Here is a 17,127-nt window from a genome sequence, read left to right as displayed (position 1 = left end):
AAGATATTGTGTACTTGATCAGCAAGATTTTAGGAACTCACTCACCCAAAACCCTATAGTATTCTCAAAACATTATAAATACCTTTCATTAATTAGTCTAATAAAAACTCACCAGTTTTATAGAAAATGAGAAATCGCAGACGTGATGCAATCTGTACGGACTCCGGGAAGAGCTAGGAGACAGTGGTGAACCGGGATCTAAACCTCGCCGACGATGTGAAGATGGTGACGAGGAGGAGATCGTAATTCTTTAGGTTTCGATTGGCAAAACAAGACGATCGGCGATCCAAAGCTCCACCGCCTGAAACGCAACATCGAATTGATCACACCGAATATCTTCAGATTTCGGATATGCTTTTCCAGTGGTAGCTTCAAAATACACGCCGGGAACTCCTTGATACGCTACACGGAGAGTAGATCCATGCGTTTTGCTGCAGCTTTGAAGAAACAAGGCTCAGATCGACGGAGCCGTTACTGTGACCGTTAACGACGGTGACTTCATCTGCTAAACCACCGATGATTGAGTTTGAACTTTTCGTTTCTAAGTTTTTCATTTTGGGTATATGGGAGAGTTGAATAAAAACAAATTGGGTTCTGTAGGTCTTTACAAAATTGGTAGACATGATTCTTTGTTAATGAGTTCTAATACTCTATGTGTTTATTTTTTCATTATGTGAACTAATGAAAGTTGCATACTTAAATTTTTTTTCATGGCAGTTCTAAACATATTATTTTTAATATTTGTGATTATATAACAATAATAGGTTAGTGTTAATTACATGGATCATTAAGGTTTGAATAGTGATAAAATAATTAGAAAATACAAATAAAATAACAAGGCCGGTGCAAAACTATTAATTCAGACCTTAATTATCGGATCAGTTCAAGCTTTAACCCATGTCTTTTTCTGAAATTGCTAAAAATAAGCAATGTTCTCAAATAAATTCAAATATCAAATCTTCATAAATACATTAAATACGTAAGATTTAAAATTATGGAGCACTCTTTTCTAATTAAATTCAAAAATTTCTAATTCAAAAATTTATAATTCAAATATTTCTAATTGATATATTTAAATTTTTTGGCTTTTGTTTGCCCATTTAGCTATGGTTTTTGAGTTTTTTATAAAATATTTTAAATATTACGGGACGAATTGTATGACACGGGTTTGGTTAGGATTGATATTAATATAAATTTAAAATATCACTAATACATCGCTATAACACATATTAAATCCTTATTTTATTATTTAAAATTTAGCATACGGTATACCGCGAGTAAAATCAGTATAAAACGGGTTAAATCAGCATCTTATTCAAAATCATACAATTGAATCTATTGTTTTTATACTACGTCTATCTATAAAATTTCGATTTTTGTAATAAAATTTCGTCTCACGGTATATTATACATTTAAATTAAACAAAACAATAATATATATCTATAGAGTATCTTAAAACAAAACTTAATAAATTTTTCTAATAAAAATATAGACCCGCGGTGTACCGCGGGTTAACATCTAGTTTAAAATAAGAAAACAAAGTATTCTTGTCTTAAAAACAGAGTTCTACCAAAGGATCTAACTTAAACCAATTTAAACAAAACTATTGTTTTTCAAACAAAATACAATAATATTCTGAAAAAGAAAAGAAAAAACAGCTTAAATCTTTTTCTCAGAAATTAATATATATATATATATATATATATATACCTAAAAAAAAATTTATGTGGGGCTCCTAGAAAATGGGGACCCCATTGCAATGCCTCATATTAATGTGTCTTGGTCCGGCTCTGACTATAAGACTGACTATTTTACAAGATCAAGTGTCTCAAGACTCTCAACTACAAGTCTACAACAAAAAACAAAAACCCTCTCATGTGATTCTTCTTTCGCATTCGTTATCTGTTACAACAACTAGAACATATACTAGCTTTTAACAGATAACGAATGCGAAAGAAGCTGTTAAACTAGTCCATCTCAAATAATGTTTTTTGGATAAAATCAATCTCCATTTGTTCAGCTCCAATAACCAAAATACTTTGTAATTAATATGATGAACTCAAGATTAACAAGATCAATAGGTAAGTTTTACAAAAAAAATCTACAACACATTTGAATAATACTAACAAGCGTGGGGAATAAGATAGGTAAGAAACTAATTTGAGGCATTTGTATATACCATATCATATTGTAATAACTCCAAAAAGTGTTGTTATTTGTTTCACTGCCTGGGATTGTTGGCGAGGAACAGTGATGGATAATGGGTCGCAACTTGCAGGACATATGGGTCTTCATAATTAAGACTCTGCAACAATAAATACATTTCTCGTGGGGATCATCATAATATGCATATTGGTGTATGTATGTGTCTGCATGATCTAATAACCAACAAAAAACGGTAATGGTAAAAGTAAATAACATGATGGGAGAAGGTAAAGAAAAGGTAAAAACCCCAAACAGTTGATAACCAGTAGACAGAAAAATCTGGTAAAAGTCTGGGTCTTCTTCAACGTTCTCAATTATTACAAGTACTACAAACATTTTCGATAATGACAACAATACACAAAGAGGTGAATAGAGATAATAATACAAAAAAGGGATTTTTATCACATGCACACACACTTCTTCTAGTAATGTAACAATCCACATTTGAAAACAAACCTTCACAATGCAAAAATCAGCACAAGAAACCGCAAAGAAAGAGAGGCGTGATTGCTCAATCTTGAGTTTTAAGAATCTTGAGGAGTCTCGAATCTAGTCGGTGTGTCGATGCCCGCCATACAACAAAGTCCACTTATCAAGATGAGAAGAAAAACGATTCCCTGAAAAGAAGAAAGAGACCTTATCAAAGACTATTTAGATAAGGAATCACAAGCTTCAAGCTAGAGACATTAAGCGTTAAAGCATGTTTATTAGACCAAAGTTGCTTAATAGTGATGGTGATTTTACCACTAAGATACCCTCCAAGAGTGATGACTTAAATTTGCAGAGTTCATCACAGGTTGTAGTAGCTTCAGCTGTGGTGTTTCCTGTAGCGGCTTCAGCCAAAAACCTTTGGAGAGTTTGGTATGAAGTGTACCAATAAGGATCAGAAACATATAGAGCTGTGTATTTAGTTTCAGACTGCTCCACTGAACTAACAAGCTCAGAGATGATTTCACCTGCATATATGGTTAAAAGGAAACTTACTTAACTTAATACGAGTATCAAAATGCTATACTTCTTCTGTAACCATGATCTGTCCACTTACGATCTGAATGTGACTGGTCAGATTGACTTGATGATTCAGATCCCCCAGAGCAGAGCACAACCAAGTCAGTTTCTCCTTCTTTTCTCGTTTCTTTTCTAGCAACTAAATGATCCTGTCGATTTTACAGAAGTAAAATTAGAAGGTTCAAGAGAAAGGGTGGGTAAAAAAGAATGTGAACTATTATTATTGATCCAAATGCAAGGGATTTGGGAAAGCATAAACATAAGAACAACAGATTACTTTGAAAGACTGCACATTCGATAGTTTCTGAATTGTTCCATCCTCAACGAAACACGAGTCTGAGAACACGACATTGGTGACTCCTACATTGTGAGCACAAGCTTCTTTAAGCCCTGAAAGCAACAAATTTTCCATCCTTTCCTCCTCTGGTGCAGCAATATACGGGAATGCCAATGAGAAATTGGAAGCTGTATACAGATTCTGATAAATAACAAGGAACTGAATGTTAAATATCGTGCAGAGTTAAGAATGCCAATATGTAACACATCCATGATTCCACAATATAAGTAAAACTAACTTACCTTCAAAATATTAACAAGGGCAGGATCCGAGTTCCGATTTGAAGAAACATCTGAAGACAGTAACTGCAAACAGAAGAGAGTGCTTAGTAGAAATCACAGTAGCCAATGTTTATGACTTGTAAATAGTAAGCAAGATAGATGCTTTTAAGGCCAAGTTTCTTCAACATATCCCAAATTGAAGATCAACAATCTGAAATCCTAAATATAGAGTAGCCAGTTCAATAATACATAAACTCATACCTCTCTGCCAATGAACACGAGTGCAACATCAACAGGTTGCTGAAGGTTTTTCTCCGAGCACTAAACAATGGAGACAGTAAAATAGATATGAGAATGAAACCATTGCATTGTGTAAAAAGTTAAAAACTTTTGCTTGCGGGCTCAGCACGAACATACCAGAAAATTAGACCAGCCTCCTTGAGTAAAAACAGAGTCTACTAGATCCTTTGCAGACATAACTTGATAATTTACATCCATTTCACCATTAGCAGACCTGGAATTCATCAATTATCCATATAAGCACAAATCCAGAGTACAAATGCAATGAAAGTTGGTAAATTTAGTCATATAAGCCTCGGAAATGGTAAAAAGAAGGATCAGAAGAGAGAGAGAGGCCTAACTGGAGATGCGGAGACCAGAGGAAAGCAGGAACTGTAGAAGGTGAAGCTAATCCAAAATCAAGAGCTACCAACAACGCCACTAGAACGATTCGCATCCTCATCATCAAAACAGTTGGACCTAGAAATTCGAGATCAATCCAGAGATTCCACTCGAATTCAAACAAATCTTCAGCCTTCAAAAACAACAACTCTCCAAGAACAGAATCATCTCCGATCCTCTCAAATCTGGCAGAACAAGTAAAACGACACCGTTTGATGACTAATAACCCACAAAACCGAATCTGGTTTACGTAGGCGAACCGGTCTGCATTTAACGGTCGGATTGAATGACACTGAATCTGGTTTAGCTAAGATTAGGGCCAATTGGGCCCTTAACACATTACGGCCCATACCAATATAAATTAACAAACCATGAACCAGAGATATCACTCACCGGCACTACTTACTTGTAATCAGAGAGACTCACTGATGTGAGTTACATATCTTTTGCATTGGATTTCGGTGCAAATAAATACTCCACTTTTCTTTGCCACTGTTAGCCGTTTGTCAATCTTTCCCACTCTGCCCGATCTTAAAAGTGAAGAGTTGTAAATTATCAACAAGGTTCTCTAATGATATAGTACTAGTGGTTTTGAAAGACAACCAACTATCATACACGTCCCATCATTTTATACCGGAAGTAAATTTGAGCTCATTTATTATTTACCATTTTCATTTGGAGATACGATAGAGTTAGTTTATAAGAAAACGATATGATGTAAACTAGCTACCACTAATTTCAATGTTGAAGATGGTAAATGTTGCTTAATTTTCTCTATTATCATCCTACAGCAAACGATGTAAACTACCACCTGCCATGATCTAAGTGCAGTTTTCGTTGTTAATATTGATCGAGAGACCTTTTTGCCAAGGATTGGACTCCAAGGTCTGGTTTGTCAGACGGAGCACTACAATAATGACATAACCAACTCAAAAACTATTCATAAGAATCGAAAAAGAAAACTAGACACATGTAGCCAATTATGTTTTCTTTTCTACCAAGTCGCAGCAAAGAGAAGTCACAAAGAATATATAATACAGTAAACTTCACAAATTCAACAAGAACACAGTGACAAACTAAATCAACACTTCAATTCCAAAGTTAAACAATAAGGATCAGGTTCAACGTTCTCAATTATTAGAGGTACTACAAACATTTTCGATAAAGACAAACAATACACAAAGAAGTGAATTGATAATAATACCTAAAAGGGATTTTTATCACATGCACACATACACTTCTTCAAGTAATGTAACAATCCACCACATTTGAAAACAAACCTTCACAATGCAAAAATCAAAACGAATATGATGTAGATATTGCGCTTAGGATTTTTGAAATGGAAATGAAACAAAGAAAGCTTGATAAAGCAAAACAGATAATGTCCACCAACCTTATGGCTCATTTCTTCCTCTTATCTTGTATTATCATCTTCTTCTCGAAGGAAAGACGATCAAGAACTGCCGACTTCACATTCTTCATATTTTCCACTATTTTAGAGAAGTCTTTTTCTTCGAACTTAAACTTCCCTAGGAGAGCTTCTGTACTCTCCAGAGATGGTTTCATATCATCCAGATAAAGCTGCAGAGCATTCTTTCTCTCAGAATCACCAATTTTAGGGATCATGCGTTCAAGCATTTTTAGTTGCCTTTGGCAGTCGTCCAACTTAACTCTCAGAATCTGCTGCATCTCGTACTTAGATTCTGACTCTGCCACTATCTTGGAAGAGGAACCTAAACGAAAAAACACAATGTTTTCAATTTTCTTTTCTTTTTTTATATACCTTTATCATCGTTGTCACTTTTCTTTGTTTCAGTTTTTAAAACAACAAGTTCCACGGGTCCAACTTCAGAAGAAAAATCAATTAGTATGAAAAAATTTGGTAGCAAGAGTAAATGTTTAGTATTACGACTTACTTGGATCCCCAACAGTCTTGATTCCCCTGAGTTCAGCAGTATTATCCTCTTCCTGGCCATCTTAATTTTCCGGCAACAAGACAGATAAGTGTTGCAGATAAGTACTCATGGTCTATCATCTCAAGTAAAGTTTTGAGCAAAGAAACTTACCAGGAGATTCCCTTTTTACATCAGACGGCTCCATCTGCTTCAAGTCTAAAATATGATGTGAACGACAAGTAGTTGAGTTTTAAAGTTGAAAGAACAAAAAACCCTAGTTGTGTATAGAAAATAAATCTTATAAAATATGTTAATAAACGAAAACGTATAAAAGAAAACAGGAATTTTGGAAACGTATCTTTATTAGTTTACAAATTCGAAAATATGATTATTATTATTTTTTGAAAATACACTATTCAGAATCATAATTTACCAAGAGATCCTCATTAAAGCTTATAATTTGTAATGGGTATCTACATTCCTGATATAAATTCATTTCTTTCCACGGATTAAAAATTAACGAAGAGGATCCAATACAACACAACAAGACAAAACAAACCAAAAAGAACAAAAGGGTACGAGAACAAGCAAAAGGACAAAACAAGAAGAAGGAAAAACGAAGTTTGTGGTGACACTTTGAGCGATCGGTGAATCTCCTCTAGTTGTTTCTTCTTTGCAATCTCTAAACGCCAAGCATTGAAGTGAGATGCAGACCGGGAGAGTTTTCTGCATGGTAAGAGAAGGAAGGCCAAGCCTTTGGTCTCAACATCACACCAAACAGGTGAGCCAGATTAGCTCCGAACACCACCTTATCAAAACGATGAGAAATCATATGAAAGTGCATACATTGTTGGAACAGTATTGAAGAACATATGAGATCGAGATATAGTCTTTCTAACGTGAAGGCAAAAAAACCATGTGAGCCATTATTCAAGTTAAGTCAAACTGTCTTGTAGAGACTTGAAGCGTGACTTGAGTCCAATTGTCAACGGAGATGATGACAGAAAACTACGTTGTTTTATTTAAGAAGAAATATCGAAATCAAAGTTTTAGTTCTCAGAATTGACCTTTGAAGCATTCCTACAAACTTTATATTAGTTGAGCCGACATCACTTATATGTTATATTAGGAGATACAACGCAATATATAAACAACACTGTAGATTCTCGTGGATGTCTTCGTCTTATCCCGTTCGTCAGCTTCTTCTTTACAGAGATCATCCACTCTGGTTGCTTTATCCTTCTCTGATTTCATTTGTTTAGCAAAGAGAACCGGTCTGTCGCTGAATCTGGTTTAGCTAAGAGAAGCGGTCTGGTGTGTCAAATAAGGGCCAATTGGGCCCTTAACACATTACGGCCCATACTAATTTAAATTAACAAACCCTGAGCCGTCGTCGACTCATCGGACCAGATATCACCGGCACTTGTAATCAGAGAGACTCACTCTCGAGTCCTCGTTTGTCGAATTTCGTCCTCTCTGCTTCCCGCCCAAAAACTTTGGGATTCAGCCATTGAAACAACCTTGAGAAGAGTTTTAAAGATGAGCAAAGTTGAGATTGAAGAAGATATGGAAGGAGATCGCATCTCAACGAACGATTACTACTTCGAGAAGATCGGCGAACCTATCAGTATCAAAGAGGATGACGCTCAATACGATATCGAAAACCCTCCGTCACAGCCTCTCGCTATCTCCGAACGTCACGGCGTCGTCTTCGTCGCCCATTCCTCCGGTTAGTTTTCGTAATCGGCGATGGTACATGTTTTTGCTCGTGCTGTTTATGTATTGTGACCGTTCTGTGTGGAAATTAGGGTTTTTTGTTGGGAGGACTAAGGATGTAATTTCTGCATCGAAGAACAGTAACGGGAACGGTGATAAGGTTTATATCCAGGATTTGAGCCTCGTTGATGTTCCTGTTGGGGACGTTCGTATATTGTCTCTCTCGGCGGATGATTCGATTCTGGCTGTCACCGTTGCTGCCGATATTCATTTCTTCTCTGTGGATTCACTTCTTAAGAAGGTACACGGCTCGACTAGCTGGATTGCTTTGCTATGATGTAGAATCTATGTTGATTGATAGTTTACTTACTTTGTCTCTTCCTTTGGTGCAGGATGCAAAACCTTCTTTTTCTTATTCACCTGATGAGTCAGGCTTTGTTAAGGATTTTCGGTGGATAAGGAAAGATAAGCATTCTTATCTTGTTCTTTCGAATACTGGGAAGCTCTTTCATGGAATTGACAATGCACCCCCTAGACATGTTATGGATGCTGTTGACGCCGGTTTGTTTCAATTTTTTTTTGCTATTTCTTCAGCAAAAAACCATGTTTTTGGCAATTATGGAAGATCGACTCTGTAGGTATTTACTTGTAAACTTTGTTTTGTTTGTCAGTTGAATGGAGTTCAAAAGGGAGTTATATCGCTGTGGCCCAAGATAACAGCCTGCGGATTTTATCGTCAAAATTTAACGAGAAGCGGTGCATAGCACTATCATTTGACGACTGGATTGGTGATTCTGATGAAGACTGTTCAGTGAAAGGTATGTTGCAGGTTTTGTCCTTCTTATTTCTTATCAGTACTTTCCGTTTTGTTTCAAGTTGCATTGTTGTTGTATGGTGTTTGATATGTTTCTTATGGACTGAGTCGTACTGTATTCTGGTGCGTTGATATGCTATATACAAATTGATCCTGTTGAAAGTTCTCGTTTCTTTCTATCTCCCATCTATATCTACGTTAAATCCCTATAGTTCTGTATCTCTTAGACTGGTGTTGAAACTTCCCTAGTTCCGTGCACACTTCCATTGCAAAGTTTCATAGATGGCTCTCATATTAAACCCTCTCAATGAATGACTGTTTACCAACAACACTCTGCAACAGTTGATTCTATCAGATGGGTACGCAACAACTGTATCCTTCTCGGATGCTTTCAGCTGATTGATGGCAGGGAAGAAAATTACCTTGTTCAGGTTATTAGGAGTCCAGATGGGAAGATTTCTGATGTGAGTAACATTTCTTTTGCATTGATTTTGGTGCTGAGGCGTAGATACTGGTTTTTAGTTTCTACTAAGAGATAACACCTTTTTTGGGATGGAATAAAACAATAGGATCTGTAACTTTACTTATATATTTATCTGATTTTGTGATTCTTTTGAACTTTTTGGCAGGGTTCATCCAATCTGGTTGCTTTATCCTTCTCCGATTTGTTTCCATGTTCTATGGATGATATTGTTCCAGTTGGTGTTGGACCTCATTTGCTCTTTAGCTACATAGACCAATGGTACGTCAGGCTAATTTTACTGTTCTTTCTATTCTTTTCATTTTGTTCTGTTTTTTTTTTTTCTTTCATAAATACTCCACTTTTCTTGCTCACTGCTAGCCATTTGTCATTCTTTCCCACTCTGGATTTAATATCCGATCTTAAAGTTTTTTTCCCATACGTAACCAACTTGGAAGAGAACTAAATTACCAAGAATGTTCTAATGAGAATGGTTTTCAAATACAACAAACTATGATACAAGTTCCCATCATTTTATACTAGAAGTAAATTTGAGCTCATTTCATATTTACCATTTTCGTTTGGAGATGCAATAAAATCAGTTTAATTGTTCCCGGCATTTCCTCTTTATGAATTAATAAACGGACTATGTAAACTACCACTATTTTCAATGTGAAGATGGTAAATGTTGCTGTGTTTTCACCGTACAGCAAACTGGCGGTCACAGCAAACAGAAAGAGCATAGATGAGCATATTGTTTTGCTGGATTGGTCACCTGGTGATAATAAAACTGCAGTTTCCGTTGTTGATATTGACCGAGAGACCTTTTTGCCAAGGATTGGGCTCCAAGGTATGCAGTCCAGAGTTGCTGTATTGTATGTTTATTTTTCCGTACAGTTACACGTTTGATACAAAGAAGATAATTTGTTTTTTCAGAAAATGGCGATGACAATACGATCATGGGACTCTGTATCGATAGGGTTTCTGTTGCAGGGACTGTTAATGTCCGTTCCGGAAGTGATGAACTTAAAGAACTCCCGCCATATTTTGTTCTTGTGTGCCTCACTTTGGAAGGAAAGCTGGTCATGTTTAATGTCGCTAGGTAGACTTTATTTCTCACAATGGTTTTAACTCATTGTTGTTGACAACATTACTTAAAACATCAAATTGTGTTCCTCGACAGTGTTGCAGGACCCCCAGCTTCATCTGATGCTGATTTGGCCTCTTCTTCTGATATAGAAGATGCTTATACCCCTTTGATTGAAGATGACCTTTCTAAACAATCTTCTGAAGAGCCTGAAGAACATCAGCAGTTGAATGTTTCAGTACAAAATGAACAGAAGCACCTCAACGCAGAGAAGTTCTCTACTGAACAAAGTTTCCCAAATGAAAACATTTTTAGTAAGGAATTTGAGTCTGTAAAAAGTTCAGTGTCTGAAGACAACAAGAAGAAGCAAGAACCATATGCTGAAAAACCGTTACAAGTAGAAGATGGTCAACAAAGCATGATTCCTAGGCAGTTCGGAACAAGTTTTGGGCAATCACCTGTGTCCTTAGGATATGACACCAACAAATTTTCAGGTTTCGGTCCTGCCCTCTCTGTTTCCGATAAGCTTCAGAAAGATGTATCTGCGCAGTCCAAGTCTATGCATTTGCAGGCCAATGTTGAGTCAAAGAGTACACCAGCTTTATTTGGATCTCCTGGCCTGCAGAACTCAATTTTTCAGTCACCACTAAATACGTCATCTCAGCCATGGTCAAGTGGGAAAGGCGTCTCACCTCCAGATTTTGTACCTGGTCCCTTTCCTTCTGTGAAAGATACTCAGCATAAGCAATCTGTACAGTCTGGAACTGGTTATGTGAATCCTCCTATGAGCACTAAAGAAACACCTGTTCAAGTTGTTGAGACTGGTAGAGCATCAGCTCTGAGCAATTTAAGTTCTCCGCTAGGCCAAAATTGGGACACTAATGAAGGGGTGGAGAAAATTGAGCCAATACCTTCTATCCGTGCCTCTCAATTGTCACAACAGGTGAAATCTTCCTTCGAAAAATCGGCTAGTCATCAGCAGCACAAAACTCCGCTCAGTGCTGGACCTCTGAGACTTGAGCATAACATGTCAAAGCAACCCAGTAATGTAATGTTTACTCATGATAGTAATTAATTTTTGTATGATTTTTTCATAATATGTATTCTAGGACAGGGTCATCCGACATTCATGGTTTCACATTCATGCCTTGCTGTAGTATTTTACTAACAGGACTTATACCATTGGTGTAACTGACTCTTCCTTTCTTGTACCAGATAAATGAGATGGCCAGAGAAATGGATACACTTTTACAGTCCATTGAAGGACCGGGTGGTTTCAAGGATTCTTGCGAAGTTTTACTGAAAAGCCATGTTGAAGAACTGGAGCAAGGACTTGAAAGTCTTGCTGGCAGGTGCCAAACGTGGAAGGTAAAATGTAAAAGTTCACGTATTTTGTTATTGGTTCATATTATTTTGAATTCCCTCTTTTAACATTTGACCAAACCACCTTCCAATAAACAAATACTGTTGGTGATTCTGGTCCTTCGTCTACATTGTTAACTCATTTGGTTTGATGGTCTTCAGAGCACAATTCACGAGCAGCAAGCAGAGATCCAACATCTTCTTGACAAAACAATTCAAGGTGATCTATTTATTTTATCATCCCCATGTGTAGCACAAAAATATTGTTAGCAGGTAGAATTTTGTTTTACTTGAAAAGGTATTCTAAAGCCGCGAGGCCCATAATAGGCAAACTAGGAATGTAGTAAATTTATGTTGCTTCTAAACACTGTCAGTGATATCTAGAAATTGAGGGAAGTTTAACTTTCATCCCCATTACATCATTAACCCACCAGACTTAAACTCTCAACCTAAATTGAGAAGTTTAGAAGAAGGGAACAAATACCGATACATACACTAGTCTCATATCTGATATATGTATATGATGGTGAAAAAGCTTGAGCTCCAGTATGATATTAGCATAAGCTTGTGCTTTAGATGAGGTCCTTGCATTTTTATTACACATGTTTCTCTGGAGGTCCCTAGTCTAACGTTGTTTCTCGTTCTTTTGGTCTTCCTTATTATATTCAATACTGTTTCATATCTTACACTGGAATCTAGGCTGCAAATTAACTGGTTGTTATTTTGTTTTTTATTATTGTTTCATGTGGGGATTTCAGTTTTGGCAAAAAAGACATACATGGAAGGTATGTATAAGCAAACTGCTGATAACCAGTACTGGCAACTTTGGAACCGCCAGAAGTTGAATCCTGAGCTTGAGGCCAAGCGGCAGCATATTATGAAACTAAACAAGGTTGTTCATGCGTTGATATATCTCCCTCACCTATCTGTTACTACTTTTAGCTCGCTGTTGTCATTTATCTTCTACTTTTCTCATTCTAGGATTTGACTCATCAACTGATTGAACTAGAGAGATATTTTAATCGGCTTGAACTCGATCGCTACCATGAGGATGGTGGACATCCTGTGGCACGAAGAGGCGTGCCAAGTAGGTCTGCTCCTTCAAGGTATTCTTGTGGATCAGTTGTGGATATTTTAAGGAAGAAAAAACCATCACAAGAAATTCTTTTAGTTGGTCATAACGTCCCCTTTTTTGCAACTCAAATTGGGTTGATTCTTTTTGCAGACGTGTGCAATCCCTTCACAGCCTTCATAACACAATGAGTTCCCAATTGGCAGCTTCTGAGCAACTCTCTGAGTGTCTCTCAAAACAAATGACATATTTGAAAATCGATTCACCTGTAAAAAAGAATGTGAAGCAGGAGTTGTTTGAGACAATTGGGATCCCTTACGATGCTTCTTTCAGCTCACCAGATGCGGTAAAAGCTAAAAATGCATCTTCAGCAAAAAACCTATTACTGTCTTCTATTCCCGCAAGTATAAATGCACAGTCAAGACAACGTCAGTCATCTGCTATGAAAAATTCTGACCCTGAAACTGCCAGGAGGAGAAGAGAATCACTAGACAGGGTAATTTTGTAGGAAATCTTTGACTCAGTAGTAGCCCTCACGATATATGCACATCATTCTGTTCTGTGATGCTCTAGTATATTAAACTGTGAAGAATTTATGCACTTCTTTTATTTTTGGTGTATCCTGACGTGTGGCTCTACTTTTTATGATCTGTTTACAGAATTGGGCTGCTTTTGAGCCTCCAAAAACAACTGTCAAAAGGATGCTTCTGCAGGAGCAACAGAAGACGGGTATGAACCAACAGATTGTCTTAAGTGAGAGACTACGGTCTGTGAATAATACACAAGAGCGATCACTGCTTCGCCTGAAAAATCATGCATCACCTGTAGTCTCCTCAAATAAGGGTGAGCTAAGATATACTGCGGAGTGCATTAATTTGATCTCGAAGAATGTTTTTGTGTTTCATTTGTTTTTTTATTTCTACTCTATCACTTCTCTGGTTTGATTGTGTAGTTACTTTGAGCAGGCATTATGGAATCATTCCAACAAGACACATCTGAAGCTCAATCAACCCTATTCAAAACGAGGCCACCTATGCCCCAATCTAACAGTCCCTTTACCATCTCTCCAATCTCTGCCTCAAAACCAAGTTTCAATTGGTCTGGAAATAAGTCTAGCAGTACAACTTCTTATGCTGAGGAGTCTGCCCCGTCGCAGAATAAGGATACAAGGACAGTTTCACAACCAGGAGGATCAAATTTTCTTCTGAAACGACCAGTGGCCTCGACTGTATTTGAACAGACAGAAAAGAAGGCTGGAGAATTCAAATTTTCTGAAGCTAAGGCCAATGCTTTTGTTGAAACAGCTGCTGGAAGTGTGCAGCATCTTTCTACCACATCATCAGGATCTGATTATGAATTTAGCAAAGGTTTTGGCGCTCAACTTTCACCCATGTCTTCTGGTGGACCAGCATCTAGTTTCCCTTCCAAATCGTTGTTTGGTTTCAAAACCAGTAGCAGTATCTATGGTGATAAAGTTACTTTTCCTGCTGCAACGGTATCAGTTTCTTCTTCACCTTTGTCTAGCACGCCACTTGATTCCACTTCCACTTTATCTACACCATCATCACCTCCAATGTCATCCTCTACACAAGATTCAGGTATGTTTAATCTGACCTCTGTGTATTTCGTTTGATTCACATAATAGTCAACTATAGGCACATCTGGTCATTGACACTGGTCAACTTTAATATGAATTTCAGTTCCAGCATCTATTCCCATTAGCTCAGCACCAGTCATGCAAACGTTTTCAGTCGCATCTACATCTACAGTTTCTGCTACGGGGTTCAATGTTCCATTTGGTAAACCGTTGACCAGTGCCAATGTAGATCTCAGTCAAGCAGCTCCGTCAACACCTTCTCCATCACCTGGTCCCACAACTGGTTTCTCTTTTAATTTACCAGCTTTATCTCCATCATCCCCTGAAATGGTCTCATCCTCAACAGGCCAATCTTCATTATTTCCACTATCTTCTCCAGCGTCGCAAGTGTCATCTGATCAGGCCTCTGCAACCAGTTCCCTAACAGATAGTAGTCGTTTGTTCTCATCAAATTCCTTATCTTCGACTCCTATTACTTCAACCCCTCCTGATGCGTTTCAGTCTTCTCAAGCTTTCACCCCGTCCTCTGCTGTGCCCATTACAGAGCCAGTCTCGGAACCTAAAAAACCAGAGGTTCAAAGTTCATCAATTCTGAGTACGCAAAGTACTGTAGATTCTGTAGCAAATGCTACAAAAACACAGAATGAGCCACGGCCGGTGAAAAGTGAAATTTCAAACCTGGAGACTACAGTAACCCCTGTCAGTTCATCTGGGTTCCTGTCTGGATTTTCATCAGGAACAGAGTCTAGTCTTGCAAGCATGGCGGCTCCTTCATTCAGCTGGCCAGGTAGTTCTCAGCCACAACAGCAATCGTCTACACCTGTCCCTTTCCCTGCATCCTTACCAACTTCGGCGAGTCCATTTGGTGAGAAAAAAGATACTGTAGATACACAGGAAGATGAAATGGACGAAGAAGCTCCAGAGGCTAGCCAGGCAACTGAACTTAGTATGGGAAGTTTTGGAGGTTTCGGGCTTGGGTCAACTCCAAACCCGGCTGCCCCCAAATCTAATCCATTTGGTGGTCCCTTCGGTAATGCTACAACAACAACAACAAGTAATCCATTCAATATGACAGTCCCGAGTGGCGAGCTATTCAAACCTGCATCGTTCAACTTTCAAAATCCTCAACCATCTCAACCGGCAGGTTTTGGTGCGTTCTCTGTAACACCTTCGCAGACACCTGCTCAGAGTGGATTTGGCCAACCGTCACAGATTGGTGGGGGACAGCAAGCTCTAGGGTCGGTTCTTGGCTCCTTTGGGCAGTCGAGACAGATTGGTGCTGGTCTCCCAGGGGCTACGTTTGGTTCTCCTACAGGATTTGGTGGCTCTAACCCAGGAAGTGGTCTGCCAAATGCACCAACATCCGGTGGTTTTGCTGCTGCTGGTTCTAGTGCCACTGGTGGCTTTGCCGCCATGGCTTCAGCAGGTCGAGGCTTTGCTGGTGCTTCTTCTACTCCCACTGGTGGCTTTGCTGCCTTGGCCTCAGGTAGTGGAGGCTTTGCTGGTGCTGCTCCAGGAGGAGGAGGCGGTGGATTTGGTGGACTTGGTTCAGGCACCGGAGGTTTCGGAGGCTTTGCTCCTCAGGGTAGTGGAGGTTTCGCCGGAGCAGGAGGAGGTAATATTACATCTAAACATAGATTGACCTATACATTACAAATACAGGGTAATGCTCATAGATTTTGACCATTGTCATGTTGTTGTGATTGTATTACTATTATACAGGTGGTGGTTTTGGTGGTTTCGGCGGCCAAGCGCAAGGCCAAGCAGGTGGTGGTGGATTCTCAGCCTTTGGCGGCAACTCCGGAGCAACAGGAAAGCCATCGGAACTCTTCACACAGATGAGAAAATGAAACCAATATGTTCAATTATCTTTTACTTAAGACTTTCACTCGTCTCTAGAAATTTTGGTCTTACCTACCTAGACATAGTCTATAATTCAATACATAAATATATTGTGTGTTTGTTTGTACTCTTTAAAATTGGATTTAAGTCAACTAGTCTCCAAAATGTTTAGTAAATTGATGACTTAACTCTCTCACGTGGCTTATGCCTTGATGGTGGTCATAGAGTTCAGCTCTTTTTTATTTTCCCGTCATCATAGAGTTGAGCTTTTTCATCCCTTTCCAGAAGAAAGCCAATTTGGTTTCATTATTATTATTGTTATAAACAACTTAAGAGAAGATATTTTCTTATTGGGAAAATCACATTTTTAACATTCAAAGTGTCACTAGGTTACATTTTAAATTTCGAAAGAATTCTACTAACACTATAAACTACCAAAATAATTTTACTAACATTTTAAACTTCCAAACTAGATTTCATGTTTGCACCGCCATAAAATATGATGGAACAATTAATTTATCTTGGTTTAATATAAATTTGTTCAATTTGATTTAAATTTTAATTAATTTTATTATTTATTATGATTTTACGATTATTAAGTAAAAAAAGTAAATTCCTTCGATACAGAGAATGCTTTGTTTTCTGATTAAACTTCGATATTCTTTAGTTTTTCTTATTCTATTTAAGTTTCTCTTGTACTTCATATTCTACATTATTTAGTTTCTATTATTATACTATAAATTTTTCTTGTGCTTAAGTATATAGTTTCAGAAGTTTAATTTTGAAATTTTATGGTCGAACGGTGAGTAAACAAAGAATGTGAAGTTTTT

The 17,127-nt window shown here is 37.7% G+C and overlaps 3 protein-coding genes across 7 annotated transcripts; 1 reads left to right on the top strand and 2 right to left on the bottom strand.

Moving 5' to 3' along the window:
* Window positions 1–2,480: 2,480 nt before the first annotated feature.
* LOC9327902 lies at window positions 2,481–4,654 on the bottom strand. Its single transcript, XM_002891794.2, has 8 exons — window positions 4,413–4,654; window positions 4,189–4,285; window positions 4,033–4,092; window positions 3,793–3,855; window positions 3,491–3,691; window positions 3,251–3,362; window positions 2,950–3,161; window positions 2,481–2,822 (listed from the first exon to the last, which is right to left on the bottom strand). The coding sequence occupies exons 1-8, from the start codon at window positions 4,514–4,516 to the stop codon at window positions 2,730–2,732; spliced, it is 942 nt and encodes a 313-aa protein (XP_002891840.1). The 5' UTR covers window positions 4,517–4,654; the 3' UTR covers window positions 2,481–2,729.
* An 867-nt stretch (window positions 4,655–5,521) lies between these two features.
* On the bottom strand, window positions 5,522–6,829 carry LOC9330572. 4 transcript variants are annotated; one of them, XM_002891793.2, is made up of 4 exons: window positions 6,519–6,829; window positions 6,369–6,428; window positions 6,236–6,298; window positions 5,522–6,185 (listed from the first exon to the last, which is right to left on the bottom strand). In XM_002891793.2, the coding sequence occupies exons 1-4, from the start codon at window positions 6,550–6,552 to the stop codon at window positions 5,854–5,856; spliced, it is 489 nt and encodes a 162-aa protein (XP_002891839.1). In that variant the 5' UTR covers window positions 6,553–6,829; the 3' UTR covers window positions 5,522–5,853. The 4 variants fall into 4 exon arrangements, with proteins under 4 accessions (XP_002891839.1, XP_020870100.1, XP_020870099.1 ...); XM_021014441.1 differs by lacking the exon at window positions 6,236–6,298; XM_021014440.1 differs by having other exon boundaries at window positions 6,236–6,428; window positions 6,519–6,828.
* An 815-nt stretch (window positions 6,830–7,644) lies between these two features.
* On the top strand, window positions 7,645–16,491 carry LOC9330571 (nuclear pore complex protein NUP214). 2 transcript variants are annotated; one of them, XM_021012102.1, is made up of 18 exons: window positions 7,645–8,076; window positions 8,156–8,364; window positions 8,456–8,624; window positions 8,735–8,881; window positions 9,220–9,341; window positions 9,507–9,619; window positions 10,048–10,187; window positions 10,274–10,439; window positions 10,521–11,472; window positions 11,640–11,792; window positions 11,949–12,006; window positions 12,545–12,678; window positions 12,768–12,892; window positions 13,012–13,354; window positions 13,518–13,701; window positions 13,824–14,456; window positions 14,565–16,070; window positions 16,178–16,491. In XM_021012102.1, exons 1-18 carry the CDS (start codon window positions 7,887–7,889, stop codon window positions 16,303–16,305), a joined length of 5,472 nt encoding a protein of 1,823 aa, XP_020867761.1. In that variant the 5' UTR covers window positions 7,645–7,886; the 3' UTR covers window positions 16,306–16,491. The 2 variants fall into 2 exon arrangements, with proteins under 2 accessions (XP_020867761.1, XP_002894510.1); XM_002894464.2 differs by having other exon boundaries at window positions 7,646–8,076; window positions 14,559–16,070.
* The last annotated feature ends 636 nt before the right edge of the window (window positions 16,492–17,127 follow it).

Source organism: Arabidopsis lyrata (genome assembly GCF_000004255.2).
Source record: "Arabidopsis lyrata subsp. lyrata unplaced genomic scaffold ARALYscaffold_1, whole genome shotgun sequence".
In the NCBI taxonomy this organism is placed as follows: Eukaryota; Viridiplantae; Streptophyta; class Magnoliopsida; order Brassicales; family Brassicaceae; genus Arabidopsis; species Arabidopsis lyrata.
Note: the sequence above shows the minus strand (reverse complement) of the source record. Positions and strands in the feature narration are given on the sequence as shown.

Coding starts and splice junctions, on each gene's coding strand:
- LOC9327902 (XM_002891794.2), bottom strand. CDS start 4,516: ATGATGAGGATGCGAATCGTTCTAGTGGCGTTGTTGGTAGCTCTTGAT. Junction 4,093..4,188: donor GAGGCTGGTCTAATTTTCTG/GTATGTTCGTGC, acceptor TCCATTGTTTAG/TGCTCGGAGAAAAACCTTCA. Junction 2,823..2,949: donor TCTTGGAGGGTATCTTAGTG/GTAAAATCACCA, acceptor TCTTCTTTTCAG/GGAATCGTTTTTCTTCTCAT.
- LOC9330571 (XM_002894464.2), top strand. CDS start 7,887: ATGAGCAAAGTTGAGATTGAAGAAGATATGGAAGGAGATCGCATCTCA. Junction 8,625..8,734: donor TATGGATGCTGTTGACGCCG/GTTTGTTTCAAT, acceptor TTTGTTTGTCAG/TTGAATGGAGTTCAAAAGGG. Junction 9,620..10,047: donor TTTAGCTACATAGACCAATG/GTACGTCAGGCT, acceptor TTCACCGTACAG/CAAACTGGCGGTCACAGCAA.
- LOC9330572 (XM_021014439.1), bottom strand. CDS start 6,428: ATGGCCAGGAAGAGGATAATACTGCTGAACTCAGGGGAATCAAGACTG. Junction 6,186..6,235: donor AAGTGACAACGATGATAAAG/GTATATAAAAAA, acceptor TTTTTCGTTTAG/GTTCCTCTTCCAAGATAGTG.